Here is a 22857-nt window from a genome sequence, read left to right on the forward strand (position 1 = left end):
CGGCAGCTGATGAGACGGGTAAGGCATCAAATCAAGATCAACCGTACACCTTTCAGATTTGTCATTTACATGATTCTTATTATTTTACAAATTAATATTAATAAATTATAGTTTAAGAGAGAATAATTGCAGAGTTTTGTGGAGATTATAGAATATTTTAATAATTTTTTTATTTTTGTGTTGGTTTTACTATTAATACACGAGTGTACCATGGCAATAACAAAAATAGGTACGACAGGATAGTATTATGATAACAAATAATTACGTGAAAATATAATTTTTTTAATTATAATAATAATGTAATAATAATAATGCAATTAGCGTAATTATTGAATTCAACTTATATGTTGGGTCAATTTCAAAAATCGGTAAACAGACTTCACCATTAGACGATTTTATTTTTTAATCTTAAAAAAAAAAACGGATTAAATTGAGTGATCAGTTGTTAAACTGATCGGGATTATATATTTTATTATATTATAATATTTAATTTATATGTGTAATTAATATTAATTAAACCAATGATCCATAGGGCTGAGGTTAATAATATTGGGAAGTAGCATTTTCGCAACGGGATAAAATGAGCGGAAGAATAATTTGGTGGAAAATAATAATATAATAATATGAGTTTTGTGTCTGAGTAGTGGATGGATATAATCAAACGAAAATATCGCGAAAGACAAACATTAAGAAATAAGCATGAGTTTTTGGATAGAAAGACAAAAATACCCTCCAGCACGTAAAAAGGACAACTCAATACGAGAGGAAAGGAAAGAAACACAGAGAGACGGAGAGAGAGGGAGGGGTTTTGTCAGTGCCGAGAGCGAGAGACAGAGACAGAGAGAGACAGAGGGAGGAGAAACAAAGAAAGAAAAAAGAACGCGCAAATAGAAAGGAAAAGAAAGCTGCAGCAGCTGCTAATCACTCAGCAGAACTTTTCTCTTTCTTTCACTCTCTTTTCACTCGTCCACACGGACGCTAAGTCTACTGTGGAAAAGCTATAACAGAGTTCGACGAGGTAGACAAAACCGTTTCTCTTTCTGCTGTCTATCCGCCCGCCTTACCTTCTCTCTTATATGTTTTCTTTCTGAAACGGTGTTTTGGTGGAGGGGGCAGCTCACTCAGTTAACTCGGACCGAGTTATGGGTTGTTGCCAATCTTCCTTCTTTGAAGTACGTGTTCCGGAGGAAAAAGCCTCTAACAACCACAACAACCACCACCACCAGAATCACCACCCTTGCCATCCGTCCAATGGCACCGAACCTAGCACTGCTGCCTCCGGAGGCATCCCCTCTTTCATTGAGTTTTCCTTAGCTGACCTAAAAGCCGCTACCAACAACTTTAGCCCTGAGTTCATCGTTTCTGAAAGCGGTGAAAAGGCGCCCAATGTCGTATATAAAGGCCGCCTACAGAATCAGGACAATCGCACTTGGATCGCTGTTAAGAAATTTACAAAACTTGCCTGGCCTGATCCCCAGCAGTTCGCTGTAAATTCCTATTATCATTCTTCTTCCATTTCCTTATTAATTTTTACCTACGTTTCTAGGGTTTTCTTTTAGTAATGTTTTTATTCTGCTAAATGATTTCTTCAAGGATGAGGCCTGGGGTGTTGGGAAGTTGAGGCACAAGAGGCTAGCTAATTTGATAGGGTACTGCTGCGACGGGGACGAAAGGCTATTGGTGGCGGAGTACATGCCCAATGATACCCTTGCCAAACATTTATTCCACTGTATGTTTTGCATTCTCGCCTTCTCGGCCTTCTAATTTCTTTTTAATCTGTCATTTCTATGCTGCTTTCATAAGTTACTTGAAATTTCAACCTAGATTAGATTTCAGCAGAGTTGTAGCTTGGTTTATTTCGTTTCATTTTATTTACGTGAGGCAAATAGTATTTTGGAAAGAATATTCTAGGCTCTTTGATGTTGTTAAGCTGCAACTATGAGAAAGAATCTTTACCAAATATAATGATCTCTGCTTTTGTTATGATCAATTGAATCCTTCACGAGTTTCACTAGTTCATTTCCATAAGTTGACTTTGTGCCCCTGAATATAATTTTACTTACTTTCCTTAACAGGGGAAAACCAAACCATCGAGTGGGCCATGCGTTTAAGAGTTGCTCTGTATATCGCTGAAGCTTTAGATTATTGTAGTTCTGAAGGTCGTCCATTGTACCACGATTTAAATGCTTATAGGGTTCTTTTTGACGAGGTACTTAATGATTTGATTCGTTTTATCTAGTCTGTTTGAGGTGTTAGTAATTCTTGTGACCACATATTTTTGTGCTGGTCTCATTATTGCAAAATATCCGGTTTTGTTTTATCTTGAGCATTTATTGGATTTGTGAGACCGAAGTGGTAATTTGGTGGTTGGTTTTGGCAGAATGGTGATCCTCGGCTTTCGTGTTTTGGCTTGATGAAAAATAGTAGAGATGGAAAAAGTTACAGCACAAATCTTGCTTATACACCCCCCGAGTATTTAAGAAATGGTATTCTTTTGCTTTTTTGCACATCTTATTCATTACATGCAGACATCTTTTATATTGGACTTGGGAATGTTAGTAGTCAGTTAAATCACTATTTTTATCCTTTCTTTCCCTTTTTGCGTATTAATGATTCAAATAATGATGATATGAAGTGCTCTATGACAAAAGTTTGGAAAAGTTGAATACTATAATTTAACTGCTTGTGTGGCAATCTAAAAGTGGAGGAGAAAGGAAAAGAAATTATTAGAAGGAAATGTGGAGAAAAGAGAAACAATTGAAAATGTATTTTCTGCTGTTTAGATCAGATCTTAGAAAAATAAGTCAAGTGTCTTCTGTTTGTACTTCATCAAACCTTTGGTAATGCTAAAATTTTTTTAAGAGAATTATGTTTGTAATTTAACACTATTTCATTTCATGTCCCTTCTCTCCGTCCTCTCCTATTCCCTCGTCCTTTTAGTACCCAAATGGAGGAAGATAATTCAATTTCACATATCTTCTGTTTTCCCCTTGCTTTGAACCAAACAAACTCATAAACAGAAAGTTCATATATTATAGATTATGCTGTATAACTTCTCCATTTTTGTCATGTCTGAAATACACTGATATCTTCATGCCATTGTTTCTTGTTATCATACTACTAAAAAGGCCATATTCCATAGGGCAGTGGTCTGCAGACTGCAGTAGTTATGAAAAACCCTTGATAGAGTGCAAAAACACCCGCTAGAAAATTTCACCCAATGTTCAACTTTTGTGCTTTCACCGAAGCCTGTAGGTTTTACAATGATTTGGGCTGATTTGGAAGTTAAATTTAGTAGCAATATGGCAAGAACTTACATGTAGAAGTCATTTAAGATTCAAGTCAGTGAAAAAGAGACAATCACGAAGCTTGGTGGAATTATCATCCTATTTTGAATGCGACAAGTAGGATTTACGTTATGTTGATGCCAAGTGAGAAGACATTGTTCGCAGCTCAGGCATGCAGAAAGAAGGTAGGGGGTTGTGAATATGCCATGGCATTGCTGAGAAATGCTTTCATGCTAATTGAAATATCTAGAAGTTACACATAAAAAATGTCTGAATAAGGGATTTAATGTGTGCACTGTTATGTTTATATATATATATATATATATATATTCAATGTTATTAGCTGATATGTTTGTTGCAGGAAGGGTCACTCCTGAAAGTGTCATTTTCAGCTTTGGGACTGTCCTCTTGGATCTTCTCAGCGGAAAGCACATCCCTCCTAGTCATGTAAGTATTTCAAATTCCATCTCTGGTCTGTAATTTATATTTTTTGGATGGTAAAACCAAAATTCAGTTGTATGTCATTTGATGATGCTTCTTACCACAAAGTTTTATATATATCAAGTAGCTGCTGCATTGTCTTGTGGGCCGCTCAAACAGGCTAATTTTTGTTCTTCTCTAACATTCAATTCTTGGACTTGTTGATTTGATTTGTGGTCTTTTGTCACAATTTTGAAAACAAAGTAGATCAATTTAATTCATTTTTATTTGCTCTGACCAAATTTAAATGAATTTCTCTAGTCAAAACATCAAATCAAATTGAAAAATTAATTGAAGTTTGATTAGACCTATTAAATCCTGCTTTATGGTTTGTTCCTAACAGGATTTTTCCCCTCAGTGGAAAAGGATAGTTTAATCTCTTTTTTATATTTGGTTCATTAAATTATCAATAGGTCTGTAGATGCTGCAGAAATTATCGTAGTTTCTGTTTGGTTCCCCTCCATTTATTTCGTTAAATTTCATAGTTGAAATGGTCATGGAACAAGTAGATAATGAATGTTCAAGATCATGAGCCGTAGCCATAAGCTTGCTGTGATACAGTTGCTGAATGTTATGTTGTGTGTTGGAAGTATGTTTTTAATAACTTCGATGTACTATTTCTATTTATTATTCATTCAGGCTCTTGATATGATACGGGGGAAAAACATCCTTCTCTTAATGGATTCACATTTGGAGGGAAACTTTTCAACTGAAGAGGCAACAGTGGTCTTTGATCTTGCTTCACGATGTTTACAATATGAACCTAGAGAGCGGCCAAATACCAAGGACCTGGTTGCAACAATTGAGCCTCTGCAAAATAAACCCGATGTAAGCTGTCTTCCTTGACTTTGTTTGCTTTGGTTTGTGTGATGATATTGTGATGCAAAGTATATTAAATTAGTAACAGGAAAAAACATACTAAACTTCTTGGAACACTAGATTGCTAGTCATGATGGTGAACTGCAGATCTAATTAATTTCTGGCAATTGATACATTAATCCATTCTCAGCTTTTATATATTCAATACTGTTATTGTGAGAGGATTTTTGCGTTAGCATATGAAAATTTACAGTTCCACGATAAGCATCAAAGCACCCTTTCAATATTTAGAAATTAGCCTTCCTGTAATGGATTCAGTTTCTGAATCATATATCTTCTTTTGCAGGTTCCGTCTTATGTGATGCTTGGAATTCAAAAGCACGAGGAAGCGCCGCCTACACCACAACACCCTCTTTCTCCAATGGGTGATGCATGTTCACGAATGGATCTCACAGCTATCCATCAGATCTTGGTCATGACGCACTACAAGGATGATGAAGGAACAAATGAGGTAATTGAACTATGAGTATAGTTTCTCTGATGCCTATTTGTAATGCTATTCTGAAATCTTTATCTGACATGGTTTTTAGCTATCATTCCAAGAGTGGACCCAACAAATGAGAGATATGTTGGAGGCAAGAAAGCGTGGAGACGTAGCATTTCGTGACAAAGAGTTTAAAACTGCAATAGAGTGTTATTCTCAGGTGCGTATTTCTTTCTTGCTTGATGTGAAAATGAAATGATCATATCTAGTTGTTATTTGTTACCTTGTTCTCTTATGCTTTGTGAATCATGTGATTTTTACTTGCACATTTGCATTGGATTTAGGCAGTAAAACTGGGTGTGGATATTTACCCAGCTAAAAAATGAAGTTTTTGAGTTAAAATTTGGATATCTCGACCAGGAATTTATTGCTTCTTAATCCTCTAATTCATATGAATTTTCCTATTATGTATGAATGATTCTTGTAAGATAGTAGTCTAGATGATGAAAAGAACATGTATTAATCACAAACATACATACACACGTATTGACTCCTACCCCAGCATCTTAAGAAACAAATACATGATGGGTGTTTGTGCAGTTCATAGATGTCGGAACAATGGTTTCTCCAACTGTTTATGCACGGAGAAGTCTTTGCTATCTTTTATGTGATCAACCAGATGCTGCCCTCCGAGATGCTATGCAAGCACAATGTGTATACCCTGAATGGTCTACAGCATTTTACATGCAAGCAGTCGCCCTTGCCAAGCTAGATATGCATAAAGATGCAACTGACATGTTGAATGAGGCTGCTGCCCTAGAAGAAAAAAGGCAACGTGGCGGAAGAGGATCTTGAGGAGCGACTTTGTAATAATTCTTTTGTACTTCGTAGGTGAATTGTTGTGGTGGTTGTAGCAAAAATTTGGGGTTAGTGTAATGAAAATGTAGAAATTTGGTTCTCATCCAAAATGTAACATAATAGTGGGAGGGAGGGGGAGACGGAGAGGTGGTCCTTCTGTTCTGTACTGGCTGTTGCAATGTGGTTCTTGTTTTTGCCTCCAAATTGGATGAAATAAAAATTTGATTCCACTTCAATGTGCTTGCCGATACAGGAAACAAAAAACTAATTAATAAACTATTGGAACCCCAACACCTTTAAAAATTAATAATAAATAACATGCCCTTTTTGATTCATCATGCGCTTTTTTCTGCTATAGACTTATAAACCTTTCAATAACCCCTCGAGGGTTGACAAAATACATAATCAAAATTCATGTATCTAAAATATGAATTAAACATGAGATCAGTAAAGATTTTGGCAAAACGACGATCAGCTCTTTAAGAAATGTGACAAAAAAAAATTGAGAAGATTGTACTATAATCTGCATATACACATCTTTTTTTTAAGTACTAATCAAGTAACTAATGTGGTTTTGATATGTGCTTGTTCGTAAATTAAACATATAATACAACATGATTGCTCATGCCTAAAAATGGAATCAGGCAACAAATAGTTCAGCTTTTCCATCAATGAAGAGGCTCATGAACTCTTCTCCATCAACGGTTTCTTTCTCTATGAGGAGTTGAGCAAGCTTGTGGAGAATATCAATGTGAGTTGTGATGATATGCTTCGCCCTTGCATATGCCCTTTCCACCAGCTCCCTTACCTCTGCATCCACCACATCCGCAGTGGCCATGGAGTAGTCCTTTTGAGATGACATCTGATGTTAAAACACACGCACACAGGTCTTTTCTTAATTACATCATGAATCATATGCAGAGACGGTTAATAAGAGGGAAAAGGCAGCTAGTGAAACTAAAATGAAACTGTCTAGATCCAAGAACAACCCTCACCTGTTGACCCAAGAAGGGATTTCCACCAGGTCCACCGATAGCAACTTGCCCAATCTTTTTGCTGAAACCAAATCTCTCAACCATCTGCCTTGCTACTCTTGAAACTTGCATGAAGTCATTCGAAGCCCCTGTTGTCACATTATCCTGACCAAAGATTACCTCCTCAGCAACCCTGCATTTACAACGAGAGGAATACATAATCATTCAAAACATTAAAGTCAAATATCAAGGGTCAGAAAACTCCAATCAGGTCTACGTTGATAGAGCCGTAAAATTATAGGCAAAATACCGAAAGGGAATTTTATAAGGTTATGGTTAGATTCACTCTTCAAGAACAGCCTCAAGAGCAGGATATTTACTCATTAACTTTATGCTGTTTCGCTAGGCAATAAGCAAAATAGGTTTCAGTGACAGTAACCAACCTTCCACCTAATGCAACAGCCATCTGATTCTCCAAGTAACTTCTGCTGTACAGTCCAGACTCAAGCCGCTCCTCACTTGGAGCGAAAAATGTAAGACCACCAGCTTGACCACGGGGAATGATGGATATCTTGGCCACAGGATCATATTCAGGCATAAGTGCACCAACCAAAGCATGACCAGCCTCTGAAATTTGGATGGCAACAGACACAGTTAGCTTCCTGAATCAAGTCCTACAAAATAGCAAGCAGCTAGAGAAAAACAGGACATTAGCATTGTCTACCATGATAGGCAACTAATTTCTTCTTCTCATCTGAGACAACCGCATTTTTCTTCTCTGGTCCGGCAATGATCCTTTCCAAAGCATCAGAGATCTCATCTTTGCTAATTTCTTTAAGGTCACGCCTAGCTGCAAGTATGGCAGCTTCATTCATCAAATTCTGCAAGTCAGCTCCAGTGAATCCTGGGGTTCTCCGTGCAATCTTTTCAAAGTCCACATCCTTTGCAAGGGCCTTCCCTCTTGAGTGAACCTGCCCATTTACAGAAGTAACAAGTTGAGCATGCAGAGGTTAAATAAAGGCAATATTTTTCGAACATAATTCAGCTCTATTAGTTTGAAATGGAGACCCAGTTTCAGCAAAAAGAAACATACTGAATACAGCAAACTAGCAGGTGTTTAATGTGGGGCCAAGCACTAAACCAGATCAAGCATGACAAGTATTGATATAAATAAAGAAAAGGTTGTGCATGAGCGCTAACCTGGAGTATTCTAACTCTACCAGCAACATCAGGCCTGTCGACAGTAACCTGTCTATCAAACCTTCCAGGTCTTAACAAAGCCGAATCAAGAACATCAGGTCTATTAGTGGCAGCCAACACTATAACACCTGAATTACCAGAAAATCCATCCATTTCAGTCAACAACTGATTAATAGTCTGCTCTCTCTCATCATTTCCACCTCCAAGACCAGCTCCTCTCTGTCTTCCTACGGCATCAATCTCATCAATAAATACAATGCAAGGAGCCTTTGCTTTGGCTTTCTCAAACAAATCTCTGACTCTTGATGCTCCCACTCCCACAAACAACTCCACAAACTCTGAAGCTGCACATGAAAAAAACGGCACTCCTGCCTCTCCAGCTACTGCTCTAGCTAACAAAGTCTTACCTGTTCCAGGTGGCCCTACTAATAAACACCCTTTTGGAATTTTGGCTCCTAAAGCTGTGTACTTGTCCGGGTTCTTCAAGAAATCAACAACTTCTTGGAGTTCCAATTTTGCTTGGTCAGCTCCTGCTACATCAGCAAATGTAACACCAGTCTCTGGCACTTCTTGAAATTTCGATTTCGACCTTCCAAAATCCATGGGCCCGCCTAATCCGCCAGGTCCTCCAGGACCGCCCTGTGCCCGGCGGAAAAGGAGGAACAATCCAGCGAAAGCGAGGAATGGGAATAAAAGATTTCCAATAAAATTGAAAAGACCATTGCCGGAATCTCCTTCGGATACGGAGATATCGACGCCGTTCATAGCTAAAATATCGATAAGATCAGGGTCATTAGGAACAATGACGGTAGCACGGCGGCCGTCTACGGCGGTGAGCTGTAGAGCAGAACCATCTTTGCTGAAACGAACTCTCTCGACTTTGCCCTTCTTGACTGCATTGAGGAATTCGCTGTATCGCCATTGAGTGCCTTCAGGAAGGTCAGTAGTAGATTGGGATTGGGGTTTTGGGGCTGTGAGAAGAAGATTTTGAGAGAAAGGAGAGGAATTGGAAGCGCTGGGTTTGGTGGGTTGGGCTTCGATTACAGGCGGTGGCGTCGGTACAGTAGAATTGTCTAGGGCTAACGCTTGTGGGGTTAGCGAAGAGAAGAGCAAAGCAGCCAAAGTGGCTTGTGATGGGATTGATTTCAAAGAATCTGAAATAGGCTGTTTTTTGTTGAGAATAGGTTGAGCTAATTGAGACTTTCTTGTAGAGAACAAAGGGAAAAGAAATGGTGATTTAGTAGTTTTTGGAGTTGGAGGAGAAAGTAGGATTTTTGAACCAAAGAAATTTGAAGAGAGCAAAGGATTGGTAATCGATGCCATGTTTAGCTCTGCTCTTTGCTTTGCTTATGCAATCTTAGCTTTCTTTTATATATTATCTTCTTCACTATCCAATTGTAGAATGTTGGATTGCTGGCGTGGAGATAGGAAAAACAATAATTTAATTCAGTTCATATCATTAGAAAAAAGATGTACCATAAAAAATAGTGTGTGTGAATGAAAGGTAAAAAGTTGGTATCTTTGATGTTACAGAGGCTGTTTAAGTTGGAGTTTTTTTGTAAGCTAAGTTGATTTAATGCTTGCCATATATTTGGCGTTGCTTGGGTTGCTCGTACGTGGATATTGCAACCTCCAGCCATTGCTTTTTTTGCTATAATTCTACAATTTAGGGGGAGTGACGGCAAAGAGGTAGCCTTGAAATTTATTTTTCTTCAAAAATTAGAAAATAACTGAGATATTTGACAGGAGAGCCTGAAGGAAGTTTCTGGTTTCTACACTACAGGTTTAGGTGAATTTCTCAACGATTTTTCTGAGAAAAGGGGGAAAAAATGCATAAGGGCTTGGGCTGTGAAGACAAAGATGAAAGGGAATGGCCCAAAATTAATAGAGATTGTCCTGTTTTTATTTATAGTTAAAATATATTAGCCCAACCAAACAAGTCATTCTTTGTTAGAATAAACCTGGCCCAATTGTTAAAGTACAAGGCCCGTTTCAATTATTCTCACACTTCACGAACTGTCGTTGGATCACAATGGTTATCGTTTAAAAACTACCCGTGCAAAGCAACAATGAGATAGACAAATAACGAGATTGCTCCAACTCCATCAAGTTATGACTGCCAAGACTCCATTGACGGCAAGGAAGGACTAACTGTGGCATTGCAATGCAAGCATCTTAACCCACTTCATGAGGGACGAGATTAGAAAGGGAAAAATAGAAAAAATGCATATATATAGTGTGTATGTGCTTGGTTTTTAGTCAAAAAAAAAAAAAAGAAAGGACAATCTTTCTCCAATCTGTTGCCTCTGTTTGGGGACCTTTCATACAGTCGCAGAAAAGAGACCAAGAATTTATGAACAGACTTAAACACCTATTAAATTTATTCCCCAATCAGTTCCGTTACCCTCCACCAGGCACCGACATTAGATCTTGCAGGCAAACTGATGTAACAAACATGGCGAGTAATTTAGAGGTTCCAATCACGGCAGCCATCTTCTCTTTTTCTTTGACAAAAGAAAGCTTATAATAAATGTAGATCCACAATTGTCCTAGTTACACTGTGCTCATTCATTATAACTAAACGAAACTTGTGTAGAGTGTCTCCAAGCATCCCAGACATGACCAACAGATAATAATTATAAGCTTCACATGCAAACACGAGTTATCTGCTCTTTCTGTTCATAGATATATTGATAATTATCTGCTTTGCATGTGTGTTATGTCGAATTTAGATGAAACAATACAAAGACTCTTCAAGATTCCAATTGCTACCACCCACTGGGCACAGTTGCAGGAAACACGTTTCAAGATAAGCATTAATTTTCGACAGGTTGTGAGACGTGGAAGAGGTACATGACTGATAAAATATTTCTTATCTACGTTGATTATCAAAGCATGTCGATTAAGTAGGAAACAAGCTTGTCATAAAACTCAATTATGTAATTAGTCATTTGATTATCATAAGAACAAAAAAAAATTTATCTAATGGCCCCAAGAATTCCATTACAAATTAAATGGAGATGTGCACATTTCACATGAAAAGATTCCGGGATGCACTGTACATGGTGTGATGATGATAATCCCAATGTCTAGGATACATGGGGGCAAGCCATTCGTGCTTGTCAATTTTATAATCAACCAGCATTTTCTTAGAGGCATTTGTCTTGTTGATGTGAGACAATGCCAGCAAAAGCAAGTCTCCAAGGAATGGGATTGCCATTGCTATTTTGTCTTCTATATATATGATACAAATGAGATAGAGAATTAAGCTTCAACTACTTCTTTCTAAACTCATCAGGGAAAAGTTCTGTTCTACCAAAGAAAAGAGAATATGGCTGCCATTATCGGAGCTGGTAAAGCTACTTGCCATGTTCGTTCCATCAGCTTGCCCGCAAGATCTCATCCTCTTACTTTGAGCGCTGAGGTGCAAATTGACAGATTGAGATCATCTCAAGCAACACAGTCATCGGCGTGCGACAAGTTGAATGGCCTCAAAAATCTGTATGAAAGCATTGATGATTTGCTTCAATTACCTCTAACCCAACAAACACTTGCCAATGAAAAGAATCGCAAATCAGTAGATGAGGTGTTGGATGGATCTCTGAGGTTGTTAGATGTGTGTGGTTCCACCATAGATATTTTCTCACAAATGAAGGAATACCTGAAGGAGGTTGAATCCTCCCTCCGAAGGAGAAAAGGCGGGGAAACTGGCCTGTTAAATGAAGTAGAAGCATATATTTCCTCAAGGAAAATAATTAATAAAGTAATCAGCAAATGTTTCAGAAATTTGAAGAGCTCAAAAAACAATTCTTCTTCAACACTCTTGGACAAGGACTCCAATGCAGTAGCTGTAATTGGAACCCTAAGAAAAGTTGAGCAAATCAGTGTTTCAGTTTGTGAGTCTCTTTTATCTATGCTATCTCAACCAAAAACCAAATCAAGGCCTAGTGGCTGGTCGATTGTTTCAAAGTTATTGCAATCCGATCGTGCATTATGCAAAGGACAAGTTGGTTCCAATGAAGTGAAAATGATAGATGCTGAATTACTAGCCGTCAAATCAATTAAAAACGTCAATCTTGAACAAGTGCAAATAATATTGAAAGGATTGGAGGCATTAGAATCAAGCATTCAAGAAGCAGAAAAAGAGTTGGAATGTGTTTACAGGAAATTACTGAACACCAGAGTTACCATTCTCAACATGATCAACCAGTAGCTAGTTGTTGATCTTCTCATATGGGAAGTTTGGAATTCATTTCCCATTGTCCTTTCAATACTATTTTGTAAAACAATTTTGTAGTTGTTTTAACTATATATACAAACACATAACTGTATCCAAATCATTTGAATATACCATAATATTCATCTCTTTTTGCATAATCTCTCTTCTCAAGTATCTTTGTCTTCAAAATTTTTTATACAATACGTAGAGAGTTCAATTTCTTCAAAATTCTTACAAGCAAATGAAAATCCAACAAACAAAATCTTTTAGAACATGATTATCTGTTTTTCTTTAACTGTTTCTTTTTAGTAATCCAATTAACTATCAAAAGTGTGTGTGTATATATATTCAAGAAAATATTATGTATGTGAAATTTTTCTAATGAATTTTTTTTTTTTTTTTTTTATAGACCGGAAAAAAGGTAAAATTCTAGAAGGCCAATAATTACCAGCTTAGAAAAAATTAATTTTAAATCTTAAATTTCTCCTACTTTGATCTGTTGCTATTGGCCGCCAGAAGGAAAAAGAAACTGTGTTCATATATATAATCCAGACAGTAAATCTTGCTGCAGTTGCATACAGCTAAAGTTTGATTATAACTCAGTCCCATGAATTCTCATCAGATAGTTGACTTCTTGTTAATTATTACTATTATTGATCAAGATCTGATCAATCACACGGTTTACAGGAATTTAAAATTGAGCAACAGGCTGTCAGATTCTTCCTGCCTGATATGGAGATTTGCTCAATCTGCTTTATTAATTCAGATCAAATTATAAGGTTGGCTCTGTCTGGGAGTCAGGGTGCCTCTCCCCTCGTGCAGCTTCATATTCTAAGACATTGCAATATTAAAAATTGCAACTAGTTTCTGCTATATATATATATATATATATATACTTGGTCCGATACCAAGTGCATTTCAGAATTCAAGAACTCGTTTTTTTCTTGCAGAAAAGAAAAGAAAAAAGATGTCTGCCTTTGTTCAAATCTCTAAAACCACTAGCCATGTTCGTTCCAGCAGTTTGCCTTCCAAAACTCATCCTCTAGCTGCAAGCGTTGAGGAGCAGTTGATCAGGCTGAAAGCATCAGAATCAGTATGCTATAAATTAAGTGGCCTCAAATATTTATACGAGAGAGTAGATGATTTCTTGCCACTCGCCCAGCAGGCTTTTGCTCGCCAACATCAAGATAAATGTTTAGAGGAAATGGTAGATGGATCTCTACGTTTACTTGATATGTGCAGCGCTACAAGAGATGTTTTGTCACAAATGAAGGAATGCGTCCAGCAGCTTGAATCTTCTCTGAGGAGAAAAAGAGGCGCAGATTCGAGCATGCAAAATGAAGTTCATGTTTATATGAACTCCAGAAAAAGATTGAATAAAGTAATTTCCAAGTGTTTTGGAAATTTGAAGAAAATGGAAAGTAACTGCTCAAAATTGCCTTTAGATAAGGACTCGGAATTGGCTATTGCGGTTAGAATGCTAAAAGAAGTTGAAGAAATTTGCCTCACAGTGTTTGGATCACTCTTATCTACTATCTTTGGACCTAAAGCAAGATCAAGAACGGGTAAATGGTCTATAGTCTCAAAATTACTGGAACCCAAGCAGATTTCATGCCAAGGACAAGATGATTCCATTGAAGTTGAAAAGATAGAAACAGAATTGCTTGCTATGATTGGCAAGACACTCAACATTGTAGAAATGGAAAATGTAATGAAGGGACTAGAAGCACTAGAGTCTAACTTCAAACAAATGGAGGAAGAATTGGAGTGTGTCTATAGGCAGTTATTAAAAAACAGAGTTTCTCTCCTTAACATGCTTAACTACTAAATGTAAATCACAATTATATATATACATATACTGAAAGTTGTATCAAACTCGATATGAATATATTGAAATGAAGAAATCTATCTCAAAATCTCCTTTTTTTTTTTTTTTTTTTTTTTTGTCTGTCTGTCTTTACAGAAATCCGCCATGAACGGTCATGGAAGAACAAATTATAATAATTTTACTGGACGCAGCACGTTATAGATGGGTCCGAATTAGCTAAAGAATTGATTGAACTCCTTTGCGGTTATGATAGGCGAATCCCCACCAAGCAAACGCAACCCTTCTCTATTCGATCAGTCACCATCGTTATTACTATTGGGCCTTTATCTTTCTGTACCGTGGACCAGTATAGTCCATAACTCAAAATCTGGGGCCCAAATCGTACAATTAGAAATCAAGGGCTTGTTACCAGAACCGTAAGTCACGTCCAAGTTTGTTTCACACTGATCTATCACAAACCTAATCAAAATTCAGGAGACTAGACATATGCTTTCTTCTTCTTCTTCTTCTTCTTCTTCTTCTTCTACCACTTGAAATTGATAATTCGCCAAGACATATGCTTCGAACTTGGAACTTGTTTAGCAACAGCTTTTCATGTAGTGTTTACAGTATTCATCGCCTCTTATTTCTTCTTTCTTACAGTGAAATAACGTTGTTTATGCCAAATATGCTTATTAATACAAAGCCAACAATGTAACTGTCTGAATAGGAAAGCAAGGAAAGAGTTAAGAAGGTGAGGTGACTGGGGAAGAGAGGGACCATTATATGAACACCGCCCTCCAAGTATTTGCTGCAAATTGTTTTTCCAATTTTTCCTCTTAAACTGACAGAGACTGGGTTTTATTATTATTCCTTTTGTCTTCCTTTCTCTATTTGTTTTCCAATATTACAGTCGACCAATCTGAATCAACTTGTTACATGGATCCTATATCGCATGCACTGCATTGTCCTCCAACTTTGCATTTTCTTTTGTTCTTTCCCACCAATTTCACAGTCATATTTCAGAAAGTTTGTATATTCTATGGAAGAAAGTTTATATATATCTATTTATTTTTTATGTGAGTGAAGTAAAAGAAATAATAAACATACATTTTTTTTTTTTTTACCATCAATAAATTATTGTTTTAAAAAAATAAATTATAAATCTACATTAGAGAGTATTGTAATTCAACCTTAATATGCATATACATTTGAGGACATTTTATACTATGCACCAAGCTAATTAAAAAAAAATTTAATAAATATTATTACATTGTCTTTTTTTTTTAATCTATTTAAGAAAAAATACCGTTCATAATTAATTTGATGTATAAATGATTATATCCAGACAAGTCTTTTCCGAGGTTTGACATGTAAGAAGATACGTGTGGGAATATATAAAAAAGAAAGACACCTATGTGAAAAGGTAATGATAAATGATAGAGGAATGAAAAATTGAATGTTGCTTCCATAAATGTAAAAAGAAAGAAAGACATGAATGGAATGAGCGGATGATGAATAAGAAGTCGTGGTACATCGTAAGATCAGTGCTTTGATGGGCCCACCGAACTAGATAAGGGAGGAAGGAAAATGGCACCCAAACATTAGGAAAATTGATTTCGTAATTTACGTCACTTGTAGGGACCATAGCATATTAATTAGTATCCCCCACTCCATAGGAAAGACTCCTCAAACTTCAAACTACTCATTACCCATACCCCTGTTATGTCATGTTCTAGAATTGATGCTACATTTTAGTCAAGGTGAAGACATAATTTATTCAATGAATTTAGAAATAATGTATAATTTGTTAAAAATTTTTTTTTTTTTTTTTAATTTATCTTCCGAATTTTTATATCGAAGAAACCAAAAAAAATATATATATATTTTATAGTAATTTCACACCTTTTTACACTAAAAATAACAATTTTTTTAGGGCTCCACCAAGAACACATAATGCAATGGATTCCTCCCTCCCAGTATTTATAAAAGAAAATACAAATTAGCGTCTCTTTTGCATGTAAGAATATATCAAATAAAAGGTACGAAAATAAAAAAATAATTGATTCTCCCCCACTTCTTAATCAATGGATAGGTGATCATATATTTAAGTTTTGATGGGTCCACGGCCCTTGAAGGGTCACAGAACTCAGAGCAAGTGTTAAAGTGAAACATATCCATACATGTACCAAACCAATAGCCTGAATGGCCGAGAAAGAGAGAGAGAGAGAGATAAAAGAATAGCACAGTACAGCAGAGCAGCGAGAGATTGGTCATGCAGGCATGCAAGAGTGAATAAAAAGCTGCTAATTTTTGTTTTTCCTACTTGTTTTTTTTTTTTTTTTTCCTTCTTTCCATTGCCTTTCTTTAATTACATAAATAATAGAATTCATCATCAGAAAGAAAATAACATTTTGCTATTTTCTTTCCACTGCATAAAATAGAGTTAAACAGATACTATTAGTAGTTAATTCTCCTTCCCCTTTCTAGAACAATTCATACAAAATTGAAAAGGAGAAAAAACCCTAGTTACGTACATTATCTACTTGTAGAAAATCCTAACACCACCCCCCACCCCAAAAAAAAAAAAAAAAAGATAAGATAAAAAGATAACAAGACCTTGTTATATGGTCCCTAGCTAACGAGCAATTTCAATCTGCAAACGTGCATTAAGCTCCACTTGTTCAGCCTCCCACTTAGCCTTAGCAACAACTCCATCATGCAGAGGCACGTAATCCTGATAGAATAAAAGATATTTAAAAGAACAAAATTAAAAAAGAAAGGGCAATCTTAATTAAAAGAATAATCTCAATGGATTAAGGAACCAACGAACCTCGAGTTTCTGAACAAGCTCTTTGGCATTTGGGGCAGAGACAATAATGCTACGTTGAGAAGGCATAATGAAGCCATCGTCCACAGCCTTGTCTATGAAGGTTAGTAGGAGATTGTAGTAGCCGTCCACATTAAGCAAACCTACCTGTTTATAAGGACAGAATTAAGAGTTGACTTTAGACTAATTAATTTAGGAAAATAGAAAAGAAAATTATCTAATCAGATGTTAGAGACACGAAGTTGCTTTACTGGCTTGTCGTGGATGCCAAGCTGGGCCCATGTAATGACTTCCAATAACTCCTCCAAAGTTCCATAGCCACCTACTTATTATTATACACAAACATAACAATAAGATAACTTACATTACATTTATTATTATATTGATACCAAAGGCAGTGTGTGAGAGAAAGAGACCTGGTAAGGCAATAAAACAGTCAGAATGGCGGGCCATCTCAGCTTTCCTTTGATGCATGTCGGCTACTGGTCTGACCTCTCCTACTGTTTCTCCAGTTATCTGTTTAATAAAAGCAAACCGCTTGTTGATGTTATACCTTATTCGCACATCTAATAACCATAAAAAGGAAGCAAACCCATCAACGTGATAATTCTATTTTTGTTGATATTATTCGTTTTAGTTACCTCTTTTCTCATCAGAGTTTTGGGGATGATTCTGAAACAAACAAGGAACAAAAAATGGAGGGCAAAAAATCAGATATATATGGAATATGTAAATTTGTGCAAGAAAAATAATCAATCTGGAGTATTTATGCAGTATTTTACTTACCCTAATACATGTCCTCCTCCGCGATGGACTTCCTGAGATACTAAGCCCATCAATCCAGCACTTCCTCCTCCATAAACGAGATCTAACCTCCTTGAGACCTTTGAAGGAAATTATGTTTGGATTTTGAATATAGAAACTGAATCTGTATTCCCTGAATAAGCTTTGAAGAAATAGTTAATTGAAAGGAAAAAATGAGGTACCAGTTCTTTGCCCAGTTCAAGAGCAGCATCTCTATAACAATCTTTCTTGCCAGTACTGCTCCCACAAAAGACACAGACTCTTTTGAATCTTGACTTCACTACTCCTCTTTTCTCCTCCATATCCCCTGCTAAATGCTAATTCTATCGTTTTGGTTTCTATTTGTTAAACTACAAATTCTTTTTCTTTAGATAAAATTATATAAATTTCTTTTACCAAATGAGGAGCCAATACCAACACGTAAACGTGGATCCATTTATATATAGGAGGGAATAGGAGATCCCTCAACAAAAAAAAAAAATAAATAAATAAATAAAAGCAGGATAATTTTGTCACCCGTGGAATCCTGTTACGCCACGTGGAATAATAACTTGAAAGCGTATGGCTTTAGCCTTTACCAAATTCGCCGACAAGGTACGCGTTATTTTCCACTCTGCTCAGCTTATGTGGTCGAATGCGTTCCGGTTCAGCTTCCCTAATTTTTTTTTAATCCTCTAATTTCTGTCCACGTCCTCCGCCAGCTCAGCAAGTCCACAGTACGGGATACATTAAAATTGGTCAATGCTTTTAAATTTCGAATTGTCGATTTCAAAATGCTACTTAATAATCTTTTGAGTTTTATCAATATCTTTTATTCCCGCAAGGATTTCGTTTTGCATTATATAATATATTTTGTTTTATGAGTTGTTGCTGGTAAATATTAGGTTTGTTTGACCGATTATATATTCTTAGTCGAACTTTCGTCACTCAAATTAGAAATTTAAAGTCAGCAACCAAATGTCACGATCCCGTATCACGCACCAAGACCACACCGTGCAGTGCTTGCTTGGTACACCCTTAAACAAGCCAACCAAGAATATTAATTAGTTATTTGCACGCTAATAATAGATGTTAGAACAACATAATACCGATATATATAAAAACAATTCAAGTATCATCGAGTAACACATAACAAAATAGCAGAACATCGCACATAGGAGCAAAATTCTCATTTATATATCAAGTATTATATCGAGGCAACTAAGATTACAATAACGCAACTAATGGTACCTTTCACAGGCGTAGAGACACTTATGAAAGGTCGAGACAAAAACTCTAACATCGAAGTGACTTTAACCACTCGTCACTCTCCTACACTTTCCAAGCATTTATCTGAATATCACATTCAAACGCGTGTATAAACTGAAAAAATAAAATATTATCAATGTAAAAATAAAGAAATAAGTGGAGGAACAATAGTAATTGATGATAGGGTGCTTCCACTGTATCTGGACTCTACTCTCTTTGATTGAGGCTATTCAGCAATAATAGAATATAATAACTGAGAACTTATTACTTGGGGCAAAAGAGAAATCTATACTACGAAATCGGAAGTTTATTTGTAGAACAGTATTTAGGCTTCTGGGTGAGCAATTATTAATAATCAAAACGCAGAAACACATTCTGTAATTAAAAATGGTCATTATTTATGGAGGCAGCAAAAGGACAACGACACAGTAGCCCAATCAATTATGTCTCTGCCGCTACACGCACTGTCGTCTCACACTGGTTTAGTAAGACAATTTACGGATTAAAGCATCAGCTATAATCAAGCCACACCCTCATACTCATAGCCATTAATGCAAACAGCCACAAAAAAAATAAAAAGCATTTTATTTATTATTTCAGTTTCTTATGAATAATTAATATTTAATAGTTTAATCGTTGCTTATGTGTAAATTACATTAATCTTCAATGATAATACACACCCGTTTGTTGACTGTTCGTGGGCTAAAAAAAGCAGCTGACCATTCTAATAGAAAGGTTCAAGAAGAAGGGCCCATCCACTAAAAAGGGTTAGTCCGCCACAAGGGTTGGCGAGATAAAGAAAATTTTTCTGATGTAAGGTACTCGATGCACGTGATAGTCCTCTTTCGTTGTGGGCTGTATGCCACCACATCACACGTGCAAGGGATAAGGAACTTCAGTTGATATCATTTATATTTTTGGTATGAAACAAGGATAGTTTTTATTGCACAAAACATAAATAGATAATTTTAATAATATTTTAATAGAAAATACTATATAAGACTAATTAAATGCAATAAAAAAAACAAATTACAATATAAATTTCAAATGTATCAAATGCTATATACAAATCGTACCAGATACCATGGATTGTGATGAGTAATTAGGCGGTTGTCAATTATTCTGCTTTTGAAATGACAGTTCCACCCAACTTTTCCAACCTGCAACAGTCAAGTGAAAAAGAAAGGAGGGCTTTGTTAATTAATTCGCACCATCTTTAATTTAATGTAATTAAGCAAAGTAGCTTTTATTAACAGAAATTGTTTGGATGAATATATTTAAGACAATAAATTAGTCAACTACTCCTTGTCTTTTTCTTTTTTTTGGTCAATTAGTCAAAGATTAGAAAAAGTAATTAGTAGTACTAATCAATGTACGTGTACACACTAATCTTCCAAGAAAGTTCTCATGAAAAGATAGTCTTCACCTAAGGCACGCAATTGTTTTTGGACGATGTCCTATGAGTTTATGGACACTTGGAGAAGAATAAATTGCTTGACTTTTTGTGAATATGTAGTTAATTAAATTTTATGTGGTGATTTGGACATGTCGAAACAAGTAGTAGTCTGACGTGGCATTTTTTTTAATTACTTTCTTGCACATACAGTACTCTTGTTAAGCTAAGGGCACAGTCGTTGATTGAAAAAGCAAGTCTTTACGTGTACAACTGTCTAGGATTAAATAGAATTTCAAAAGAAAATGACCTTAATCAGTTCGATTTGTTATATAAATATTTTCAAATGAATTCAAAAATAATGGTAAAAACGATCAGACGATTTGAATTTGATTAACTACTTTTAATATAAGATTAAAAGTTCAATTTATGGTAAAATTATCTACTGAGAGGGGTAATTATGAATCACAAAACGAAATTAATCTTTTTTTTATATATAAAAAGTGTGGATCTACTAATAGGAAATTTTAAAAAATGGAATAAAAAGAAAAGGGTATAGGTGGTATTTTAAAATGCCACTGTATGTCTATGGGAGGTGGGTTTTTGTTATAATGGTTCAAAAGTGACAAGTCATTGACAAATTGATGCACAAAGTAAGTTTGATTGACTAGGCCTAGTTGTAGGGTAGGCGCCCAAAAACTTTCAGCCCATTCAAATGGTGTGGACTTGACTTTCTGAGCACTGGTTTGTCCTGTTTTGGTGACTTTGTCCTGGCCATTTGGAGCAACCAGTTGTTTATGAGCAATGAGCTGTGACTCAATGCCGCTTCCCTCCGTGATTCAATAATCCAATTTTTACCTTTTAGTGTAAAACAATCGAATTTCAATTTTAAATTTCTTTTCTCTTAGAAATTTTTATTGTAAATTTACTAAAAAAAGAGATTTATATGCATCAGCCTAAATAAAGTAATAATTTTTTATTTCTTTCTAAAAAATAATTTACTAGAAAATAATTTTTTATTTTTATGCATTTTTTACATTTTTTTGGTAGCAAATGTGATTTTTTATAATTTTAAATATTATTACAGCCCTAAAAAATTAAAAATTTTTTACTGGTTTAAACGTCACGTGTGGTTTTGTTTATAAGGCGGCATAATGTTACTATCTGTACCATTCCTCCAATTCACAAAATTTCAAAGGGCAGCAATAATGTGATAAGCATTACAACGACTAGTCATGCATTTACTGGTCGGATAACAAAAGTATATCTCTGCAATTACGATTCTCTCCCTTCTAAAATATAATTCGATTTTAAATAATTATTCTGTCTTAGAATATAAATTATTTTAAATATTTCAAAAAATATAAATAATATTTTTTTTAATATTATCTTATTTATATTAAATATAATAAATACTTTCACAAATAACTATTAATTTTAATATAAAAAATAATTTAATAATTTTATTATAATTTTAAAAAATAAATTATTTTTTCAATCTTTATGTAAAAATTTTAAATATTTATATTTTAGTACAAAAAGTATTAATTAATGGTTTTATGGAACCTTTTCATCTACCTCTCAACCAGGTAGCCCTATGTGTACGAGTATGAAGTCACTTGAACATAATCTGTCTTCAAAAGCCAAGAATTTCAAACACGAGAAGCTATTTGCAATTGATTACTACCAGACTTGTTACCTTAAACAGAGGTTAGACCTTTTTTTCTTTTTTTATGTCTGCTCTTTATTAATCACATTAATTTTAAAAGTAACGAAGGCTGGATTATTTTATTATATTATATTTTAATTTCAAAGTGCGGGTTTTTGTTTATTTAATTTTTTTCAATTTCGAACTTGAAATTATGCACCAATTGAAATGGCGATGTTGACTATAAGTGACACCAATGTTGAAACTACATACAATAATCAAAAGAATACAAACATCTTAACTGTTGTTAGTTGACTACGTTGGACAGAAATGACAAAACAAATAAACTAGTTAGGTAGGAATTAGATGAATTTTGTTGGTGATTTAACTTTTCAGGTGGGGAATTTGATTCGACACTAATTAAGTTGAAAAGAATTTCACTCGTGTTATTGCTGCCAAATAATTTTTATTACAATCAAAATTTTTATCCTTCAACAATATATAGACTTTTTTTTTAAATAAAAAAAAAGAAAACATTTAATATTGTTTTGTTTGTAAATATTTTTACATTACATCCTTTTTTAGTACAAGACTAATTTTATTTTAATATTCTTCATTATCCATTTTCATAAATATTTTTCACATATTGACATAATTTACATAAATTATCTACCAAATTGAGCCACTCTTACGAGTTAATTATTGCTTTTAACTATAAATATTAAATCCGAAATTTTTTTTTATAATAAATTAAGTATTTAGATGGAAGTTTCCTAAATGGAATTAGCTTTGATATTTTTTAAGAT

The 22857-nt window shown here is 35.1% G+C and overlaps 5 protein-coding genes across 5 annotated transcripts; 3 read left to right on the plus strand and 2 right to left on the minus strand.

Moving 5' to 3' along the window:
* Positions 1-765: 765 nt before the first annotated feature.
* LOC105635252 (serine/threonine-protein kinase BSK1) lies at positions 766-6164 on the plus strand. The gene is made up of 9 exons (XM_012218289.4): positions 766-1487; positions 1594-1729; positions 2076-2209; positions 2381-2486; positions 3649-3734; positions 4407-4595; positions 4933-5097; positions 5177-5290; positions 5671-6164. The coding sequence occupies exons 1-9, from the start codon at positions 1143-1145 to the stop codon at positions 5923-5925; spliced, it is 1530 nt and encodes a 509-aa protein (XP_012073679.1). The 5' UTR covers positions 766-1142; the 3' UTR covers positions 5926-6164.
* A 218-nt stretch (positions 6165-6382) lies between these two features.
* On the minus strand, positions 6383-9674 carry VAR1 (FtsH extracellular protease family). Its single transcript, XM_012218290.4, has 5 exons — positions 8103-9674; positions 7627-7873; positions 7346-7529; positions 6924-7095; positions 6383-6790 (listed from the first exon to the last, which is right to left on the minus strand). Exons 1-5 carry the CDS (start codon positions 9423-9425, stop codon positions 6569-6571), a joined length of 2148 nt encoding a protein of 715 aa, XP_012073680.1. The 5' UTR covers positions 9426-9674; the 3' UTR covers positions 6383-6568.
* Positions 9675-11394: 1720 nt separating this feature from the next.
* LOC105635403 (uncharacterized) lies at positions 11395-12345 on the plus strand. The gene has a single exon (XM_012218485.4). It carries the CDS (start codon positions 11434-11436, stop codon positions 12313-12315), a length of 882 nt encoding a protein of 293 aa, XP_012073875.1. The 5' UTR covers positions 11395-11433; the 3' UTR covers positions 12316-12345.
* Positions 12346-13190: 845 nt separating this feature from the next.
* LOC105635404 (uncharacterized) lies at positions 13191-15114 on the plus strand. Its single transcript, XM_012218486.4, has one exon. It carries the CDS (start codon positions 13289-13291, stop codon positions 14147-14149), a length of 861 nt encoding a protein of 286 aa, XP_012073876.1. The 5' UTR covers positions 13191-13288; the 3' UTR covers positions 14150-15114.
* A 1310-nt stretch (positions 15115-16424) lies between these two features.
* LOC105635254 (cytokinin riboside 5'-monophosphate phosphoribohydrolase LOG5) lies at positions 16425-18171 on the minus strand. Its single transcript, XM_089726038.1, has 7 exons — positions 17945-18171; positions 17745-17842; positions 17600-17630; positions 17375-17474; positions 17210-17280; positions 16962-17105; positions 16425-16865 (listed from the first exon to the last, which is right to left on the minus strand). Exons 1-7 carry the CDS (start codon positions 18062-18064, stop codon positions 16767-16769), a joined length of 663 nt encoding a protein of 220 aa, XP_089582164.1. The 5' UTR covers positions 18065-18171; the 3' UTR covers positions 16425-16766.
* Positions 18172-22857: the final 4686 nt, after the last annotated feature.

Source organism: Jatropha curcas, chromosome 9 (assembly GCF_041381405.1).
Source record: "Jatropha curcas cultivar XTBG-Jc1 chromosome 9, XTBG_Jcur_1.0, whole genome shotgun sequence".
Taxonomy (NCBI): domain Eukaryota; kingdom Viridiplantae; phylum Streptophyta; class Magnoliopsida; order Malpighiales; family Euphorbiaceae; genus Jatropha; species Jatropha curcas.

Bases quoted from the DNA above. Each gene is read 5' to 3' on its own strand.
- LOC105635252 (XM_012218289.4), top strand. From the start codon at position 1,143: ATGGGTTGTTGCCAATCTTCCTTCTTTGAAGTACGTGTTCCGGAGGAA. The intron at 1,488-1,593 runs GTAAATTCCTAT...GATTTCTTCAAG, and splicing joins CTGATCCCCAGCAGTTCGCT to GATGAGGCCTGGGGTGTTGG. The intron at 5,291-5,670 runs GTGCGTATTTCT...GTGTTTGTGCAG, and splicing joins CAATAGAGTGTTATTCTCAG to TTCATAGATGTCGGAACAAT.
- VAR1 (XM_012218290.4), bottom strand. From the start codon at position 9,425: ATGGCATCGATTACCAATCCTTTGCTCTCTTCAAATTTCTTTGGTTCA. The intron at 7,874-8,102 runs GTTAGCGCTCAT...GTAAATGGGCAG, and splicing joins GTAGAGTTAGAATACTCCAG to GTTCACTCAAGAGGGAAGGC. The intron at 7,530-7,626 runs GTAGACAATGCT...TCCAAATTTCAG, and splicing joins GAAATTAGTTGCCTATCATG to AGGCTGGTCATGCTTTGGTT.
- LOC105635403 (XM_012218485.4), top strand. From the start codon at position 11,434: ATGGCTGCCATTATCGGAGCTGGTAAAGCTACTTGCCATGTTCGTTCC.
- LOC105635404 (XM_012218486.4), top strand. From the start codon at position 13,289: ATGTCTGCCTTTGTTCAAATCTCTAAAACCACTAGCCATGTTCGTTCC.
- LOC105635254 (XM_089726038.1), bottom strand. From the start codon at position 18,064: ATGGAGGAGAAAAGAGGAGTAGTGAAGTCAAGATTCAAAAGAGTCTGT. The intron at 17,475-17,599 runs GTAACTAAAACG...TTTATTAAACAG, and splicing joins AAACTCTGATGAGAAAAGAG to ATAACTGGAGAAACAGTAGG. The intron at 17,106-17,209 runs GTAAAGCAACTT...CCTTATAAACAG, and splicing joins TTGGCATCCACGACAAGCCA to GTAGGTTTGCTTAATGTGGA.